This window comes from Neovison vison, chromosome 5, assembly GCF_020171115.1.
Source record: "Neovison vison isolate M4711 chromosome 5, ASM_NN_V1, whole genome shotgun sequence".
Classification (NCBI taxonomy): domain Eukaryota; kingdom Metazoa; phylum Chordata; class Mammalia; order Carnivora; family Mustelidae; genus Neogale; species Neogale vison.
Genome location: NC_058095.1, coordinates 43,987,202 through 44,007,624, shown reverse-complemented (window position 1 = coordinate 44,007,624; position 20,423 = coordinate 43,987,202). Strand labels below are relative to the sequence as shown.

General features: G+C 45.0%; 1 protein-coding gene across 1 annotated transcript in view; it reads right to left on the bottom strand.

Annotated features, from left to right (window-relative positions):
- The window catches only part of CA10 (carbonic anhydrase 10), a 535,654-nt gene that overhangs the window by 436,616 nt on the left and 78,615 nt on the right, over positions 1 to 20,423 (bottom strand). The window contains exon 2 of the mRNA XM_044248645.1: positions 15,543 to 15,617. Coding sequence (XP_044104580.1) covers positions 15,543 to 15,617 — 75 coding nt within the window. The remainder of the gene's footprint in view (positions 1 to 15,542; positions 15,618 to 20,423) is intronic.

Sequence of the window (20,423 nt, the reverse complement as noted above, 5' to 3'; positions counted from 1 at the left end):
CACTGAGAAGAGACTAGAACCAGGGCTAGAGATGTCAGAGTTGTTCGCATGAAGCAGGTGGCCACCAAGGCCATGAGAAGAGTGAAAAGGGTCAAGGAAGAAGCTCAGGAGCACCATTCATGGACAAAGGGTGGATATGGAAGGTTGCAAAGGAGTCCTCAGATCTAGAACCTCTCGATACAATAATGTGCACTCTTCCAGAAAGAAGAATCATCGGTGATCCGAGCCTGGGCTGAAAAGGAGCCAATGGTATGGCACTTGGCAGGAACTGGTGACCTAGTTCTGGTAGGTGAGGGGAGAAGACAGCTTGCAGGGTAAACTAGAGATAAAATGCAAAAATCATCACAGCTGCCCTGTGGTCCAGTTATAAGGAGGCACAGCGTCCATTGGGAGAAAAAGGAGTCGTGTCCCCCGTAACCTCCTTCCAGCCCTTATCACCACACTGGGACCCTGCCCCCCAGGCTGGGGCCAAGGAAAGGGAGTTGTCCCCCTCCTGCTGCCAAATCTTCAAAGAGCACCCAGCAGGCACTGGATACTTGCTGCATAAAAGCCTTTGCTACATAGTTTATCTTTTTGGGAATGTTGCCGAATGTTGTAGCCTGTAACAAAGTCCACAGGCACCTCCCTGTCATCCTTTGGCTGGTATGAGAAGAAGAATTCCTGGTTGGGGTTATAGTCTTGCTGCCTTTGATTATCTTCCGCCTGACAAAGGTATAACCTGAGCACGAAGCAGCCGGCTGTGTATTCAGTAAACAATCCCATTATCACACAATAACTCAATGAGTAGTATTTACCCTTACAAGGTACCTCTCAACAACTCACTGAGCTGCTTTTCAACAAAGCTATTACCTGTGGCTTGTGATGGTAACCCAGGCACGTCTTTCCAATGGGAGGCACTGCCAGGAGAGGGAGGGAGTGGATTTTCAGGTGGCTGGGATGGCCAATACCATGTGTTTTGTGGCCAGAAGGCAGCCAGGAGCTCCACTTTGGGGTTGTTTATTCAGAAAATGTCCAGAGGCACCTGAGTGGCTCAGTGGGTTAAAGCCTCTGCTTTCAGCTCTGGTCATGGTCTCAGGGTCCCGGAATCGAGCCCCGCACCAGGCTCTCTGCTCAGCTGGGAGCCTGCTTCCCCCTCTCTCTCTGCCTGCTTGTGATATCTCTCTCTCTCTCTCTCTCTCTCTCTCTCTCCCCACCCCTCTGTCAAATAAATTAAAAAAAAAAGAAAGAAAGAAAAGACAAGAAAATGTCAAGTTACTGAACCTAAGGCTGTATACAGGGTCAAACCTAAAGCATGTGACTAAGGAGCTTATTTTTTTTTTTTTAACTACCCCCTCCTCTGAACAACACAATTATCCTCAGGTACAACTATGCTAATTAATAACAGTATTTCTTTTCTGTAGCTTTAAAACACACAATCAAAAAAATTTCAGCGGTAAAATCATTATTCAGATTCACTAAAACATTTCATGTCTGAACGAAAACTGCACTGACCAAACGAAAATATTATCCCTTGCAGTTCCCATTCTGCCTCCGTGTTTTAAATTTCAAGTACAAACAAAAACTCCAAGTAGTCACACAGAATGACGTAGGTGAAGTAATTCACAGTCTGCTTCTTTGTGTTTACAATCACAGCACTGTGGCTGTGCATTTTGAATAAACTGTTTAAATTCAGGAATATGTAGTACTCCAGGGATTGGAGGCAGGGACTGCCTTACCTACCACGAACTCCACACATTCTGAACCTGAACCTAAACCCTCAGGACTGTCCTCTAGGAACAAACATACAGAGCTGTGTCCCTGTGTGTCAGAAGCTAACTGAGCGACTGAGGGTTCCTCCAATTACCGTCTGTGTAGGATACAGGGCTCTTTCAAACACAAGTAACCAAGATGTGCCAACTGGAAGAATACATATGTATTTTTAAAACATAACAACAACCCTAGGAATTGTCTAGAGCTCAGACCAACAAACTACTTTTTCAGGAGGAGTATTTTTTCATAGGCATTTGTAGAATTTCCAGCACATAAGGATAATAAGAAGCAGATCAGGGGCACCTGGGTGTCTCAGTGGATTAAAGCCTCTGCCTTCCACTCAGGTCATGATCCCAAGGTCCTGGGATTGAGCCCCGCATCAGGCTCTCTGCTCAGCAGGGAGCCTGCTTCCTTTCCTCTCTCCCAACCTGTGATCTCTGTCAAATGAATAAATAAAATCTTTTAAAAAAAAATAAGAAGCAGATCAGACTTTCAGGGGATTTCATCATTTGCTAATTCAATTCTCCAGAGAGAATGCGCCCCTTTCCTGCCTACACCCAGTGTGGAACACTGCCATAGAGCCTCTCTGGACATATTTCCAACTGGATAGGTCCTGAAGCTCCACAAGTATCTCCTTTCTTTTTTTTTTTTATTTTTCTTTCTTTTTTTTTTCTTTTTTTAAGATTTTATTTATTTGAGAGAGAGGAAGAGAGACCACAAGCATGAGCAGGGTTGGTGTGGGGAGCAGAGAGAGGGAGAAGCAGGCTCCCCACTGAGCAGGAAGCCCCACCCCGGGCTCAATCCCAGGATCCCTGGATCATGACCTGAGCTGAAGACAGATGCTTAACCAATTGAGCCACCCTGGCGCCCCCCTCCAGAAGTATTTCTGAAGTGGTTGATTGGCTAGAGCCACCTGTGCTGATGGGACCAGGACCCTCTGTGTGGCACCAGGAAAGACAATTGCCTCTGAAAAGGCTTGGAGCGAGAGCAATACTTCATATTGGTTGGCTGCAACCCGGCCATCCTTGCAGTGGAATATATGTACAAGCTTCAAATGTGCTTGTGTCCAAATTATTTCTTCTGGCACCATGGGTGACCGTTAACATATCTTCAAAAGGCTTCCCATGCCTTCCTGGATTAGAAGGATGTATTAGGAACTCGGAATAGTAGTACAACCAAGCAAGGAAGCTGGCCCTTCCTTGCCAGCTTAAATAGCCCAGTGCAAAACTACGATAACAAAAAGAGCCATACCTTTGTCATCTTTCAGAGTCGACAAGGCACTTCTAGGTTGAATGCAGATGGTGGTCCCTCATTACCTGCGGTTTCGTTTTCTGGGTTTCCTTTACCTGTGCCCAACCGTGGTTGGAGAGCAGATGGTCCACCTTCCGGCTTATCATCAGAAGGTCCCTACTAGCCTAACCCTATGTCCCATGTCCACGTCATTCTCACTCCACCTGACCACATACACATTCTATCGTCTCACACCATCACAAGAACAAGGATGAGCACAGCGCAGGGAGATATTTAGAGAGACCACAGCCTATTAGTTCTATTATAACATACTGTTATAATTTTTCTATTATTAGTTATTGCCAAGAATCTCTTGCTGTGCCTAATTTATAAATTAAACTTTATCGCAGATATCTATATCTATATTTGTATATACATATCTATAAATATATAAATAAATATATATATATTTAATATATATATGTAGGAAAAAAGATGGTAGATCTTTTTTCAGTATATTCTGAAATATATTCTGAAATAATAGATTCTGAAATATACTGTATATTCTGAAATATACTGGTTCAGTATATTCTGCATTTGAGGCACCCACGGAGAGTCTAGGATCTCTCATCCTCTACAGATAGGGGGCAATTGCTACCATTTTATGTTTACAGAAATACTGGAGACAGAGGTTTCATTGTCCTAATTTTACCAGTGAGTAAACTCATGCTCTGAGAAGTTAGGCAATTTCTAAGCATCACACAGCTGATACACAATGGGCCGAGACACAAAGCCTGATCTTCAGAGTCCAGGGCACTCACTTTCCATGACACAACTTTCAAGAATGGTCCCAACAGGGGCTGTCATACAAGAGATGCTTGCAAGAAGTTTACAATCTGTTACTTAGTAGTAGGTCAGATTCCATTATGTTTCATCCACCAGCAGTGCCCTTTTCTATCTCGTCGACCTGACATACTCTTTCATTATCTTTGAAGACCCTATGTCAAGAGATGTCTTCATCTGCAAAGCCGTCTCTGACCTGAAGGCAGAGCTCATTGTTCATCTTTTTTTTTAAAAAAAGATTTATTTGACAGAGATCACAAGTAGGCACAGAGGTAGGCGGTGGGCGGGGGAGCAGACTCCCTGCTGAGCAGAGAGCCCGATGCGGGGCTCTATCCTAGGACCCTAGGATCATGACCTGAGCTGAAGGCAGAGGCTTTAACCCACTGAGCTTCCCAGGCACCCTGAAGGCACAGCTCATGGCAACTTTCTCCTTTGTCTCTCCACTCAGGTTTCACATCCTCTACCAGGCTAAACTGTAACCTCCTGTTTGCAATCTGCCTCTAAACTTGCCTGTGAGCTCCTTATTGAGATTATTGAGAGCATTATTTTTATTTGTATCCCCAGTGTCCAGCAGGGTGTCTGGCATCTTTCAGGCTCAGAGTAAATTTTAATCTCTACACATCCCAATTTCTGAGAAAAAAAAGTCTAACTAAAGGTATTTATAATCAAGGGTGAGTCCCTGTGGCATCACCATGCTATGCTGAGAAGAATACATACATTAAGTTCTATCTGTTTTCACATAGAGACCAGAGATCAGATATCTAGAGACATGCTTACATCACTGACTCCATTTCCAAATACTGACACTGAGAACATAATAAAATTATCCTGTGAATGAAATCAATATTCTATTTCTTAATGCTACTAAGTGTATCTCTCAAACCAATCTTATATCACATTAGTAAACTTTCAGAGAATATTGGAACCAGCATGGGTCTTTGAAAATAATGCAGCTGAAGGTGTTGGTTTCATACACAAGGAAATCAAAAGCTGGAGATACTAAATGACTGGCCTGAGATTACACATTTGGTTAGTGGATGAGCCAAGCCAGTGAATACTTTGCCATATCCCTTGCTGTTTCCATAACCCAAACAAGAAGATTGGTAACAAAAGAAGTGGAGTTTGGGGCAGTGTACTGGTGTGCTTTCTCACCCACTCCCCGCTCAAGTGAAGGAAACAGATAAAAGAACTTACACAGTAAGAACTGATTGCCTCCAAGAGCAGAGGGTTATTCCCTTGACCAAATAATATGTAACAGGACTCTGTAAAATATAACTTTTATGTCTTAGAGAAATTAAAATGAATTCTACATGCCAACAGAAAGGTTTGCATACACTTCTGTGGCAAAGAAATTGATGCCATAAAGGGAGATGTCAGAAGAAGCTTGATTTTAGAACATCTATCTTCAGAATTATAATAGATCTGTGGGTTTCGAGCCATTGCTTGTGTAATTGGTTATGACATCAACACAAAACTAATACAGTGACTTTATAGAACACTCATCAAGTGGAGCGTATCAAAGGATGCGGGAGGGTAGGAAGCTTTAGGGGCTGTGAGATCTTCTTCCCTTCAAAGGGAGACTGAGTGGGGTTGGGGTGATCATTCAGTGAATGCCTGAGGGGAAAAGGCTCATGTCCCAGTGTCAACAAGAGCCTGTCCCTTGAAGGTGGAGGAGGAGCTTGGGAAGATGATGGAAAGCAAACACTGAGTGTGAACCAGCGGCCAAAGAGCAAGATCACCCAATGCAAGGACAAGGATCTGATTGGGAGAAACATCAGAAGCCAGAGCGTGAGGCCATAGAAGAGATGTCATACAAAAGATGCCTCCAGGAAGCCAGAGGATAGAAGGGCCAAGGAGAAAGGGGCAAGGGGAAATGGCTGGAAGAGCAATTTGGGGTGGCATCTGGCTGTTGTCCACAGGGAGACTCTCCATGCTGTGCCCCCCGAACCCCCATCTCACTGCTTCTTATTTCCACAAAGGAGAACAATTCCACCCTCCAGCAAGTTGCCCAACCCAGAAGCCTGGGAGTCTTATAGAGAATCCTTCCCTCTCCTTCATACTTGACATTTGTTCTAATTCTGAGAGCCCTGGCTGAGAAATTTGAGTGCTGGTGTGGGGGAGGCTAGCAGAGCAGAGTCTTCAGGGAAAGGCAACAGAAACAATATCTAATCTAAAAAATACTATTTATCACCTCTCAATCTGAAGATTTATTCTAGACTAGTGTTTACTTCATTTTCAAATGGCATCGATTTAGAATGAGCATTTTAGCAGTCTTTTCATGTTAAAGATTTTATTTATTGGGGCACCTGGGTGGTTGAGTTGATTAAGTGTCTGCTTTCAGCTCAGGTCATGATCTCGGCATCCTGGGATTGAGCCCCTGTTTCAGGCTCCCTGCTCAGCAGGGAGTCTGCTTCTTCTTCTCCCTTTGATCCTCCCCCTGCTCATGCTCTCTCTCAAATAAATAAAATCTTTTTTTTTTTTAAGTGTTATTTATTTATTTATTTTGCGGGGAAGAGGGGCTAAGGGAGAGAGATTCCCCGCTGAGTGCAAAGCTCTATGCAGGGCTTGATCCCAGGACCCTGAAATCAAGACCTGAGCCGAAACGAAGAGTTTGGACACTTAACCGACTGAGCCACCCAGGCATCCCCATTTTAGTCCCCTTTTACCGTTTCCTATATATGAATGAAGGAGGTGCACAGCTTAGTACACAAGAGAACACCCACACTATTTACCACACAGAGGAATGAAGGCCAGTGTGGTATCCCACATTCCAAAATGGTCTCCAACGTTCTCACCTTCTGGCATACACACCCTCCCTGATTATGATTCAGATTTGTGTGTAGGATAGAATTTCACTCCTGTAATTAGGTCACGTGGTATGTGAGAGATGAAGGGATTTTGCAGATCTGAATGAGGTCGTCCGTCAGCTGACTTGGAGTTGATCACGGGGAGATTATCCTGGATAGGCCTAACTTTTAAAAGAGTCCAAAAGCTCCCGGAAGAGAAGGAAAAGATTCAAAGGGAGACACTATCCTCTTGGCCTTGAAATAGTCAGTAGTGTTGTGAACTTGAAGAAGGGACAGCCTATAGGAGCCGAGGGCCTCAGTCCTATAACTGCGAAGAACTGAATTCTGTCCAGGAGCTGTGTGAGGTTGGCCCTGGAGGAGAGGCAAAGAGACGGACCCTTTTTGCAGCCTTACAAGACCCTGAGAAGAGGACCCAGCTAAGCCGTACCTGAACTCCCAACCCAAGGAAACTGTAAGACAGGAAATGTGTGTCTACTGAAGGCCCTAGTTGTATGGTAATTTGTTACAAAACAATAGAAAACAAATATTGGGGGCGCCTGGGTGGCTCAATTGGTTAAGTGACTGCCTTCAGCTCAGGTCAGGATCCCAGGGTCCTGGGATCGAGTCCCACATCAGGCTCCCCGCTCCTTGGAGAGTCTGCTTCTTCCTCTGACTTTCTCCCCTCTTATGCTCTCTCTCACTGTCTCTCTCTCAAATAAATAAATAAAATCTTTTTAAAAAAAGAAAAGAAAAACAAATATTGGCACCATCTACTAGAGGGAAGAATGCAGGGAATGCATGACCCCAGGCAGGTCTTCCTACATCACCCACCACCCCCACCATCTGCCTGCTTCCCTGCCCGGGAGGACTTCAGGGAGAAAAGAGAGCTCGCATTCCTTACCAATGTCTAAGAGGAGCTTGTCTTAAGTAGGGAAAATTTTAGACAACGCAGGTAATTAGGTATCGGTGCTAAACCACAGGTGGCTGCCCATAGACAGAATTACTGCATCTTCTAACAATCTTGAGGTTTTAAACCTGCATCTTCTAAGAGTCTTGAGGTTTTAAACCTACCCAGCAAGGCAGGCGTGGGAATTTGCGAGCTGGGAGAAGTGACTGTCCCACACAGACCACTTCTGGATTTTGAAGAATGTACCAGAGCATGGTGCAGTGGGCCAAAGCAGCCTCCTGAGCCCCGCCTGATCAGAAACAAAGCTTCGAGTTCCTCTATTGATCATTCAGACAGTTAGAAACTCACTCTCATGATCCCTGGGTGCCTCTCCAGATCTCAGAGGAAGAGTGAATTGCTTTTGGCTTCTTACTGTCCTCCTGTTGTTCCTGGGATCCTCATGTAGAGGACTTGGAATTGTGGCCCAAGTACATGGAGGCTCCCGACTGCCTCCGGTCTCAAACCACTCTGCTTCTGATACTCTGCGTTTTGGCCACAGTGAAGTTTATTCCATTTCTTACGCTGTCATGCCCAAGCATGCCTCTGAGCCTTTATGCAGGTGCACTCCTCCGCTGGGAACACACTTCGAAGCCTACTGTACACACTGTTGCTCCCAAAACCCTTCTATATTCCTAAGTGATGAGAGGCCCGGGGGCACCTCTTGTTGTAATGAGGCAACTCAAAGGGGGCTCCGGAATGGCCTCTAGATGGGAGCTGGTCGACAGAAAGACTGAGCCATGGATAGAAGCTTGGAAATTTCAGCTCTCCTCATTCCCCCCAACTTCCCCAGAATGACAAGGGGGGACTACAAAGAGAATGAGTAATTGATCACACCCATGTGAGGAAGTCCCCATAAAGATCCTAATGGGGGGGGTCTGGAAAGCTTCCTGGTTGGTGAACCCACTCTTGTACCAGGAGGGTGGTACAGCCCAGCTCCACGGGGACAGGAGCTCCTCACCCCATGTATTTCTTCATCTGGCTGTTCATCTGGATCCTTTATCATATTCTTTAGTAAACTGGTAAACATAAGTTACGTATTTCCCTGAGTTCTGAGAACCACGCTAGCAAATTAATCAAACCAGAAGAAGAGGGAGTGGAAACCTCTGAATTGTAGCCAAGTCAGGCAGAAGTCATGGGTAACCTGGGGACCTACTATGTGTGATTGGTATCTGAAATGAGGGGGAGGGTGGCTGTCTCATGGGACTGAACCCTTAACCTGTGGGATCAGATGCTCCCTCCTGGTAGAAAGTGTTAGAATTCAGTTGAATTGAAAGACACTCAGATGGTGTCGTGGAGAATTACTCGCTGTGTGAGCAGAGCTCCACCCCTTTGGGGACCATTAGTGTCAGAAGTGAAACTTACTGTGGGAGGAGCAAAGAGACACAGGTAGGACATGGGAGGTTTTTTCTCCCTACTTGGAGCCCTACTTCCGGTGGTGGTGCTGGGTTTCTTTTGATGCTGATGCTTGTGATGATTCACACCTGGCTTCAAGGAGCAACAATTCCTTTGTTCTGATCCAAGCTGATATAGCAAACGTGGAGCCACTGCAGTATGCAAGATTTATGCTATGTCCTGGAGGGGTAGGGGTAAAGGGAGACAAGGCTCCTGCCCCTCGAGGCTAGACCCTCCTCAGAGTCCCCACTGCTCCTGTCTTAGTTCACATCTACCTCATCCTGAATCTTGCATTAGCCTTCATCCCTCCCTTGGCACTCCAGTGCATCCAGGGTAAAATGTAAACTGGTGGCTGGTATGGCCTTTGATGCCGGAACTCCTGCTGCCCTCCTCAGCCCTAAGTCCCCCGAGTTCTCCTTGTACAGTGAGCCTCTCTCTTCCTGGCCTCCAGGCCTTTGCCCACCTCCCTCCCCTTTCTGAAGCATCATTTCTTCCCTTTCTGCCCTAGCACAATCACACATGGTACCCTTGGGGACCCAGTTGAGGCATTGCATTGGCGGGGAAGCCCTCCATGCTCTCTCTGTAAGGACCTACTCAGCAAGAGGCTTTCATTAAAGTTAAACTGTCCCTGTTCCCCTTCCCCCAGGGGATTCACTTGAAACAAGTCCGGGAAACCAGCTCCAGGTAACAAAGCCCAGGTACAAGGGTGGGTGAGGCCAGATGGAGACATCGTATCAGTGGGGGGATGCATACCGTCTCCCTGGTTACCAAGGAGTATGGGCCTCGCCCTTTGGGAGCCTTTTGGGTGCCAATCACAATCAAGGTGTAATAGGCTGGTTCAAATATCTACTAGGGTAAATTGTAACTCAGTTGGTCACCTAGCATCACTGTGGAGTTTCCTGTGTGTTACAGTCTCATTGGTCACCTGTGCATGGCCAGGCCCGACCGCATGGCCTTTGCCCTTAAAAGCTGTACTGTGAAACAGAGAAGGGTCGCCCTCTCTTGTAAGAGGTGTGGCCCCAAATGTTCGGTTAGACTCTTTTTTTTTTTTTTTTTAAAGATTTTTTATTTATTCACTCTGCTTACTTGAGAGATCACAAGTAAGCAGAGAGGCAGGCAGAGAGAGAGAAAGGGAAGCAGGCTCCCTGCTGAGCAGAGAGCCCGATGCAGGGCTCGATCCCAGGACCCTGAGATCATGACCTGAGCCGAAGGCAGCGGCTTAACCCACTGGGCCACCCAGGCGCCCTCGGTTAGACTCTTGATGCTTGGCACGAAATAAAGCTTTGCTTGACCTTCACTTTATATCAGTCTCGCTCCTTTAATCACGGACCCACTATTGAGGCATAATATCTCAAAGTGGGCAACCCCAGACACCCTCCATGGGAATCCTGGCAACACTGTCATGTCATGGATAGTTACCTATCTCCGGCTCTCTCACGATCCTCAGCATCTTGGGACCACAGTGGAATGTCCCTTGTGTCTTTTTTTAAAGATTTATTTATATATTTTAAAGAGAGTGCACCCACGCACATGCAGGGGGAGGAGCAGAGGGCGAGGGAGAGAGAAATTTTAGCAGTCTGCACACAGAGCATGGAGCCTGATGTGGGGCTCGATCTCATGACACTGAGACCAAGACCTAAACTGAAACTAAGAGTTAGCAGCTTAGCCAACGGTGCCATCCAGGTGCCCCCTTCTGTGACATTACCCAGCAAGGACGAAGCAGAAAGGAAGCATCTGGAGAGAGCCTGCTGGATGAGTGAGTTTAAGAGGTCAGGTTCAGCACCCGGAGAGCAAGCCTGAGGATGTGATGACAGAAGAGAGATTCTCCACCTGCTCTAGGGTTTCATAAAGTTCTAAAAACATATACCCCAAGTGTCATGATTTAAAGCTTCAAACAGAAGCAAGCCCCTCGACTCTGATGTCCTGGTCTGAAAAGAGAGAAAGTCCCCATTCCAAACACAGCCAGCCACGTGAAGCAGGTGTTGGGGCTGAGAGGCCCCTTTTTACTTTGAGCGACTGTCTCTCCCACAAGACTGAAAGAAGTCAGAGGCCATCTCTTTCTTAAAACCCCAGCTGCTAGCATAGTGCCTCCTCTATAGAGAATGACGAGTCCCCTCCTGTTTTGGATAAATGGAATGTGAAAAGACAGTATTTGGCACAAATTTTTCCGAAATGTGTTAAATGTGTATATTTATGCTAAATGATAAATGTGTTATCTACATGTGTGAAAGAGAGATAGACTTTAAATGTCACTAAACAAACCCTATGCCGAATCCTTCAATAATATGATGAACCCAGCTTTGGGGTTTGGTCTTTAGGTTTGTTTTTTGCAGTTTTTGTGTGTTTTTTGTTTTTGCTTTTGTTTTTGTTTCCCCCCCTCACTATCTTAGTACGGGTGTCTGCCATCGCTTACCTGAATGATTTTAAAAAGAAAAAGAAAGAAAAAAAAGCTCCTTATGAATCCTTGTGCCTCTGATATTCTTTTTTTAATATTTTATTTATTTATTTGACAAAGAGAGAGAGCAGCAGAGGGAGAAGCAGACTCCCTGCTGAGCAGGGACGTTGATGCAGGGCTCCAGCCCAGGATTCTGGGATCATGACCTGAGCCAAAGACAGATGTCTAACAGACTGAGTCACCCAGGCACCTCTCGAATACTCTTATCAAAAGACACTACATCAGGGCGCCTGGGTGGCTCAGTGGGTTAAAGCCTCTGCCTTCAGCTCAGGTCATGATCCCAGCGTCCTGGGATGGAGCCCCGCATCGGGCTCTCTGCTCAGCAGGGAGCCTGCTTCCCCACCTCCCTCTGCCTGCCTCTCTGCCTACTTGTGATCTCTGTCTGTCAAGTAAATAAATAAAGTCTTACCAAAAAAAAAAAAAAAAAAAAATCACTACATCTCCATTACTATAGCCAGAGCTGACTTTTTATTTTTTTGTTACTTTTTAAGATTTTATTTATTTGGCAGAGATCACAAGTAGACAGAGTGGTAGGCAGAGAGAGAGAGGGGGAAGGAGGCTCCCCACCGAGCAGAGAGCCTGATGCGGGCCTTGATCCCAGGACCCCGAGATCATGACCCAAGCTGAAGAAAAAGGCTTAGCCCACTGAGCCAGCTAGGTGCTCCCAGAGCTGACTTTTTAAAATACACATTTGAGGGGCGCCTGGGTGGCTCAGTGGGTTAAAGCCTCTGCCTTCGGCTCAGGTCATGATCCCAGGGTTCTGGGATTGAGCCCCACGTCGGGCTCTCTGCTCCGCAGGGAACCTGCTTTCTCCCCTCTCTCTCTCTGCCTGCCTCTCTGCCTACTTGTGATTTCTCTCTGTCAAATAAATAAAATCTTTAAAAAAAAAAAACAAAACGCATTTGATTATGTCTCTCCAGAGCTTAGCGAGGTCTTATAATTCCTCCATTCTCAAAGGGAAAGTAAGTTCTTGAATACAAAACACAAAGACTCTCCTGGCCTGGCCCCTGCGGACATGCTGGCCTCCTCATGCATGACCCCATGGTGTGCCCTGCTCTGTAGACACTCTCCACACCCACCGTGCATTTGCACCCCACGCACCAGCTCTGTTCCTTCTGATACTGTCCACCTTCTCCTCCTTCTCCACTGAGAACCCTGGATCTGGGAGAATGCTTTGTTTGGGTTGCAAGGAACAGAAAGCCTAACTCAAAACACCTCCAACAGTAGGAGCTCAGTTGTCTCACTTAAGAAAAGGAGGCCATTCCATGGTTAATTTAATGCTAAGGAAGCCGCACAAGAACTACATTCATTCCAAGTTTCATCTTCCTCTTTAGATGGTAGGCTCACCCTTGAATCGGAACCGTGAATCAGTCACCTCTTGATATCAGTGGCCCCAAGCATGGTGCTTCCCAAGGGGGGGGGGCGACTCTACAGGTGCTTTGAACTGACCAAAGAGGGTTATTCTGCTACTAAATCAACCCTGTGCTTGCCATGGCGAGAGAAATCCTCTATTTCTAGGCATCACGAGCTTTGTGAAATCACAGATTCACAACTGTTATGCCAACTTTATCCTAGATACTCTTGAAAAGAACTTATGAGGCAATAAAACTTGCTCAAATAATCGGGTCATACAAAGTCCTCTTCTTTGTCACACATCCATCACATGAAGAAAGTCCCGATGGCAAAGCAAAGAGCACTCTCGACCTTATCTCCGCAATGAGAATAAGAGATAAAGGGTCCACGGTTCGCCCTGAGCACCAACTCAGATAAAGGAGGTCATTTGGAATGTGTCAGAGGCTAGAGCCTCAGGTCCAATTACTTAATTCAAAAATTCTCATGACTCCTCTTTTAACAGAGTGGAGTACCCCAAAGCTTAAGAAGTGAAACCATCAGATACCAGGCTTCTTTCCTAGGAGGCCAAAGGGCTTTGGGACCATTAAAGGCAGAGGATGATAAAGTCACTTCTCAGGTGGCCACTGCCTAGAGACCGGCTGAGCTCACCAACCCAAGGAACAATTACTACACATCTTCCATGTTCCGCGCGTCACGAGAGACCCTCACTTACATTATTAGGTTTCCAGTTAATAGCTCTCCGCCTTTGCCCAAGCAGAAAAGTAGTAAACATCCAATTGTACGGCTATTCATAAAATAATAACAGTAATACCCAGAACGACGGACTTGTACTCACACCATGGGTCAGACACGACCATAAGCACCTTATCTTGCATTATATAATTTAATCCTCACAAAACCTCATAAGGCTGACTGGGCCCTTATCTCCATTTTAAAAGACAACTGACAGGTGGTAGGCAATTTGCGGACAGAGCTACCAGGAGGAAGCCACAGGACCCCCACTCAGCGCCCGGTGTGTCCGACGCGAGAGTCCACACTGCCCGTTTTATACATACTATCTCCCATGAAGCTGGGAACGAGGGAAAGTTCAGCTTTTTTTTTTTTAAATCAACACATAAAAGGAAAAACAAAACTTTTCCTGTGGCTGTCTCAGAAGCAACAACCAAATCAAAAGTGGGCTTTGGACACGGGTAGAGAAGGGATGTGCCAACGGAGGGGAAAACATCAAAAATAAAATGTGGGGCAGGAAAGCAACACTTTGCAGGGTTTATTCAGTATTATCCACGAGCACTTCAGTCACTACAGAGGATCTTCTTAGTTTGGAAAACTCATGATAACCTGGAGGGAATGCCCTTTGTGGTTCTAATTCCACAACTGCAAAGCATATATGTATGAATGCGGTTTCTGGGACATCTTGAACATGAAAAGCAGATTCCTCAGAAAAACAATGAGCATGCCATCCACTGGCAAGGGATGTTCCCAGCTGTTAAGGATAAAATGCCATGTATCTAGATCAGGCCACATGAATATAGCTTGTGACAATCAAGCTGTTACAAGGTTATTATTAGAAACCTGATCATTTCTGGTGAACTAATCAAGACCAGTATCTATGCCCCCTAGGCCAAAGAATAAATGTGCCAGAGTAAATTTGTACAGTTAATAATCTTAATTTATGAGGCTATTCGGCAGTCAGCTGGCTTTTTCGTGGGTTGCCCACCACACCTTCACCAAGCTGCTCTCCTGCTATTGGAAAGCCCGAAGAGCATGGGTTACTGTCCTACAGTTCAGCTGAGAAAGTGATGCTCAGAGGGGCTTAGTAACTTGCTGTGCTCTGCACAGCTGACATTAGGAACTCCATAGAAGAACCAGAATATCACAGCAGCCAAGGCTGAACCAGGCTGAGCTGGGCTGAGCTGGGGACGTGGCTCTTCCCACCTGCCACCAAGTACAAGGATCTCCACCAACTCGGGAAGCTCTCCGTGTTTAGCCCCTAAGTGAGGACTCCATACCGACTCCTCCCATGTGCTGCCTTTCTTCCCATCCCACATCTAGGCAGTTAAAAATACTTTGAAATATCTCACCCGCCTTTCCATCCATCCTTCTCCTTAACATTCTTGGTTTTTTTCTCTTGCCTCTCTCCCCTACTAAAGTCTGATACAGCAGAAGGGGGAGGGCTGTGATTAAGGTCAGAGTGGTGGGGGGGGCACAAGGACCCTCCAGGCTTCCTTCAACTCTAAAGCCATTGTATGTTTCTGGCTCTAATTTGCCTTCAGTTCTCTCCCCCACCCCTATGGTGACAGCAATCACTCCAGCCGTTATTTTTAGCCCATGCTTGGCCCAATCTGCTAAGTTCTGACCACAGATGCTACTCAAGTGACATCAGTGACAGCATGCATCCCAGCAAGCCTCACTGTCATGGTCAGCCTTTCCAGACTTCCTGTTTCATTAATGTAAAAAAAAAAAAAAGGCTCTTTCTTACTTAATGAAATTCCAACAGAGCTTCAACCCTTAGTTCTCCACAGCCCTCCTGCTGGCAGAGCCCCCTGTAGAGGGAAAGGCCTTGGGATGTAGGCTCCCATGGAGCAAGGGGGTCTTGGTGAAATTGCCACTCTAGAACAAACTGGCCCTTGATGGAAAAGTCTTATACCCGCCATGTACAAGAGACACAGCTGCTACTTGCAATGCCTTCCTTGCTCTGCAGCAAAGGCAAAACTCTGGAAATAATATTATATTTCATTCAAATTCCTTCCTTAAAAAAATAAAAGAATATGAATAAATGTGCATTTACCTGGAACAAAGCTTCCCTGGACCACCTCCTTGTACGCCCACCAGCCTTCATGGATTTTTGGTGAATTCTGTTGAGCTGTATAGGGAAAAAAAGGGGGAGAGACACTGAGAGGCTAGCCAAGGATCCCTGTGTCCTGGCTGTGGAAGAGGAGTGAATATACATACAATAATCTTCTTCTACCCACAAGTTATCCTACAAAATGCAGCAGCCACCCTCCCACTCCCTTTTTTTTTTTTTTCCAAATAGATTATTAACCTGTAAATATCTTGTCTTCACATTTTTATCAAAAAGCACTCAGGAGATTTCTATTGAAGGGAAATAGACAGTAATTATGTATTTAAGTCTATTTCATTCCCCTGTCACTTGTCTCTACCTCCGACTCCTCTCTTTTCTACACCTACCCAAGCCCATGAGTGCGCACACACACGTGTACACACACGCACACACACACACACCCTCCACTGAGATTGAGGAGAGGAGGCTGGTCCCACCCACAAGCCAGACCAGGGGTGCAGAAACCCTTTAGGAATGGAGAGGCGGTAGGGCATTTGCTAAAAGGGCGAGGCTAGAAGAGGAAGAGCTTTCCTCAGGCCCCTGGAAAATGCAAACGGGAATATGAATCATCATGGTGAGAGATTTTGCCATCACAGGGAGAAAAAGGGGAAAGCCCAAGAAATTGGAACATACATAGCACAGGGATCTGTGAGCTCCTGCATTTATTTGGAACCTCAGGATGATCTTTGACCTTGATGACAGCTGGTGGGCGATCAGGGTAATTCTATTACATGTGGGTATCTGCCCCACAGTGCTGGAGGCAGATACATTTGTGTGGACAGTTCCACTACTGCACCGCATCCACATGTCACCTGTCAGTCCCACTGGAAGAAAACAAGGTAACTTCCACCATATTTGTGATTCAGCGGGGATATAGCTAATGTTAAACCTTGCTTTGCATTGCATTTGTTTAAATCTTGTTTTTGGTTGTTTTTTTTTTTTTTTCAGTCTCCTTCAGACGCATCATTCTCAGTGAGAGAACATGGTCCAAAACAATGCGTTTGAAAGCACAGCTTTGCATAGAGAGAGGATTTTCCAAATTTCTTTAGCTTCCATGAGTTTCCATCGCTTAGCTCCAAGAGTCTCCCATGGTAGAGGGAAGATATTTTTCTGCCTGAGACATTAAGGCCACTGAGGCTAGCAGTTTTGTGATGAAGAATGGTTTATGACACAGGATGAGTGAAAGAAACCCACTTCTTCTGGAGAGGGCAGTGGGGTTTGAGGTATTCAGACACAAAGAGAAGAGGGAAAAAGATCCTACTCAAGGTTCTGGAAAGGTATCCTGCTCCAAGTTGCCCAGGGCAAGTCTAGGGCTTGGGATGCATCAAAGGACAATGGGTTACCCAGGATCCTATTTCCATGTGGAATGGATAGAGCTCCCACAGCCCTTGAGGACAATCCTAAAGGCAGCTGAGTGGAAGGCCAGTAATCTGTTCTGGGGCAGCAGGCAAAGGGAGAAGAGGCCTCAAAGCAGAGGCTGGAGAGATTCCAAGTATTTGTGGCACTAGGGAAAGACAAGGAGATTTGAAATCAGCTATGAATTCTTTATACCAGACTGACTTAAGAAACCAGATCAAGGGGCGCCTGGGTGGCTCAGTGGGTTAAGCCGCTGCCTTCGGCTCAGGTCATGATCTCAGGGTCCTGGGATCGAGTCCCGCATCTGGCTCTCTGCTCAGCAGGGAGCCTGCTTCCCGCTCTCTCTCTGCCGGACTCTCCATCTACTTGTGATTTCTCTCTGTCAAATAAATAAATAAAATCTTTAAAAAAAAAAAAAAGAAACCAGATCAAAAGTTATATGGTTGGAAAGTTTACCAAGTAGGCGGACAGTGGACATTTCTTTGGTTCAGAGCAATTCTGATGCTTCCTCTGAGCCTTAATATTGTGTAATCCACCCCCCCTTCCTTCCCAGATCACTGGACGGTCATCATAGGAGAAAGAGGGGAATGCCAAAGGTTTAGAAATCTGCGAGATCATAAGTGACTCTTAATCTCACGAAACAAACTGTGGGTTGCTGGGGGGAGGGGGGTTGGGAGAAGGGGGGTAGGGTTATGGACATTGGGGAGGGTATGTGCTTTTGGGTAAATTGGAAGGGGAGATGAACCATGAGAGACTATGGACTCTGAAAAACAATCTGAGGGGTTTGAAGTGGCGGGGGGGTGGGAGGTTGGGGTACCAGGTGGTGGGTATTATAGAGGGCACGGCTTGCATGGAGCACTGGGTGTGGTGAAAAAATAATGAATACTGTTTTTCTGAAAATAAATAAATTGGGAAAAAAAAAAAAAGAAATCTGCGAGATCAGATTCACCTAATGCACTCACACCCAGTGGCCCATTTTTTTAAAAAAATATTTTATTTATTTATTTTAGACAGAGAGAGAGAGAGAGAAAGAGGGGGAAGAGGCAGAGGGGGAGAGAGAATGTCAAGCCAACTCTGTGCTTAGCGTGGAGCCCGACATGGGGCTCAATCCCAGGACCGTGAAATCATGATGTGAGCTCAAACTGAGTTGGGCGCTTAACTGAATGAACCAGCAGGCACCCCTACAGTGACCCATTTTTGAAACAAATATTTTGTAATGCCACCTTGATAATTAAATAAAACCCATAGGCAGTAGACCCTACAAAACAAACAAACAAACAAAAACCACTCTGATATTTCACTAAACTTTAGCCTAACTCTGCTGAATATGAAGCATGTCCCAAGTCTGGAAGAGATATATTTATCTGAAAGCCCAAAAGTATTGAACTGCAGATACCACCTAACAGCTTTGCATTAGAGATAAGCCAGGATTGTTTTTCCTTATCAAAGATGGAAATTTCTGAGTTTTATCAAAACTCACCAAATTTTACCCAATCAGGATTGTTGACTCTCTTGAACAATTTAAACCATAAATATGACCGTCTTTCTTTATTCTCAGAGGTAGTTGTTGGGAAAGCCATACTCACTTTTTTTCTAATTTTATCTTGCTTAAATTCAATTAATTAACATATAGGTACTATTAGTTTCAGAGGTAGAGTTCAGTGATTCATCGGTCTTTTATAATACCCAGTGCTTCTTATATAACGTTCCATCTTTACTGCCCATCACCCACTCACCCCATCCGCACTACCCCCCCAGCAATCCTGTTTGTTTCCTATCATTAAAGTCTCCTATGGTTTGTCTTCCTCAATGATTTTGTCTTATTTTATTTTTCCCTCCCTTCCCCTATGATCATCTGTTTTGTTTCTTAAATTCCACAGATGAGTGAGATCATATGATAAGTGGCTTCTCTGATTGATATATTTCATTTAGCATAATACCCTCTATTTCCATCCACATCATTATAAATGGTAAGGTCTCTTTTTTGATGGCTGAGTATTATTCCATTGTATAAACATACCACATCTTCTTTATCCATTGATCAGTCGATGGACATCTAGGCTCTTTCCATAGTTTGGCTATTGTGGGCACTGCTGCTATAAACATTGGGGTGCAGGTGCCCCTTCAGATCACTATGTTTGTATCCTTTGGGTAAATACCCAGTAGTGCAATTCCTGGGTCATAGGATAGCTCTATTTTTAAATTTTTGAGGACTCTCCATACTGTTTTCCAGAGTGGCTGCACCACATTGCATTCCCACCAGCAATGTAAGAGGATGCCCCTTTCTCTACACCCTCACCAATATTTGTTGTTCTCTGACTTATTAATTTTAGACCTCTGACTGGTGTGAGGTGGCATCTCATTGCATAAAAACTGTAAAATACTTAGGAATAAACCCAACCAAAGAGGTAAAGGATCTGTACTCTGGAAACTATAGAACACTTATGAAAGAAATTGAGGAAGACACAAAGAAATGGAAAAACATTTCATGCTCATGGACTGGAAGAACAAATATTGCTAAAATGTCTATACTACCCAGGGCAATATACACACTCAGTGAAATCCCTATCAAAACACCACCAAAATTTTTCAAAGAGCTGGAACAAATAACTCTAAAATTTGTATGAAACCAGAAAAGACCTAGAATAGCCAAGGGAATGTTGAAAAAGAGAACCAAGATGGTGGCATCACAATTCCTGACTTCAAGCTCTATTACAAAGCTGTCATCATCAAGACAGTATGGTCCTGGCCCAAAAAAAGACACATAGATCAATGGAACAGAATAGAGAGCCCAGAAATGGACCCTAAACTCTATGGTCAATTGATCTTTGATAAAGGAGGAAAGAATGTCCAATGGAAAAAAGACAGTTTCATCAACAAATGGTCTTGGAGAAACTGGACAGCCACATTCAGAAGAATAAAACTGAACCATTTTCATACACCATACACAAAGATGAACTCAAAGTGGATGTAAGATCTAAATGTGATACAGGAATCCCTCAAAATCCTAGAGGAGAACACAGTCAGCCATCTCTGTGACCCTGGCTGCAGCAACTTCTTGCTAGACACATCTCCAAAAGCAAGAAAAACAAAAGCAAAAATCAACTATTGGGGCTTCATCAAAATAAAAAGCTTTTGAACAGCAAAGGAAACAGTCAACAAAACCAAAAAACAACCGACAAAATGGGAGAAGATATTTGCAAATGTCTTATCAGATAAAGGGCTAGTATCCAAAGTCTAAAAGGAATTACCAAACTCAACACCCAAAAAGAAGTAATCCAGTGAAGAAATGGGCAGAACACATGAACAGACATTTCTCCAAAGAAGACATCCAAATGGCCAACAGACACATGAAAAAGTGTTCCACATCACTCGACATCAGGGAAATACAAATCAAAACCACAATGAGAAGCCACACTCTGGTGTATATCTTATCATTACAAGTGAGGATCTTCACAGCACTCAGAAATT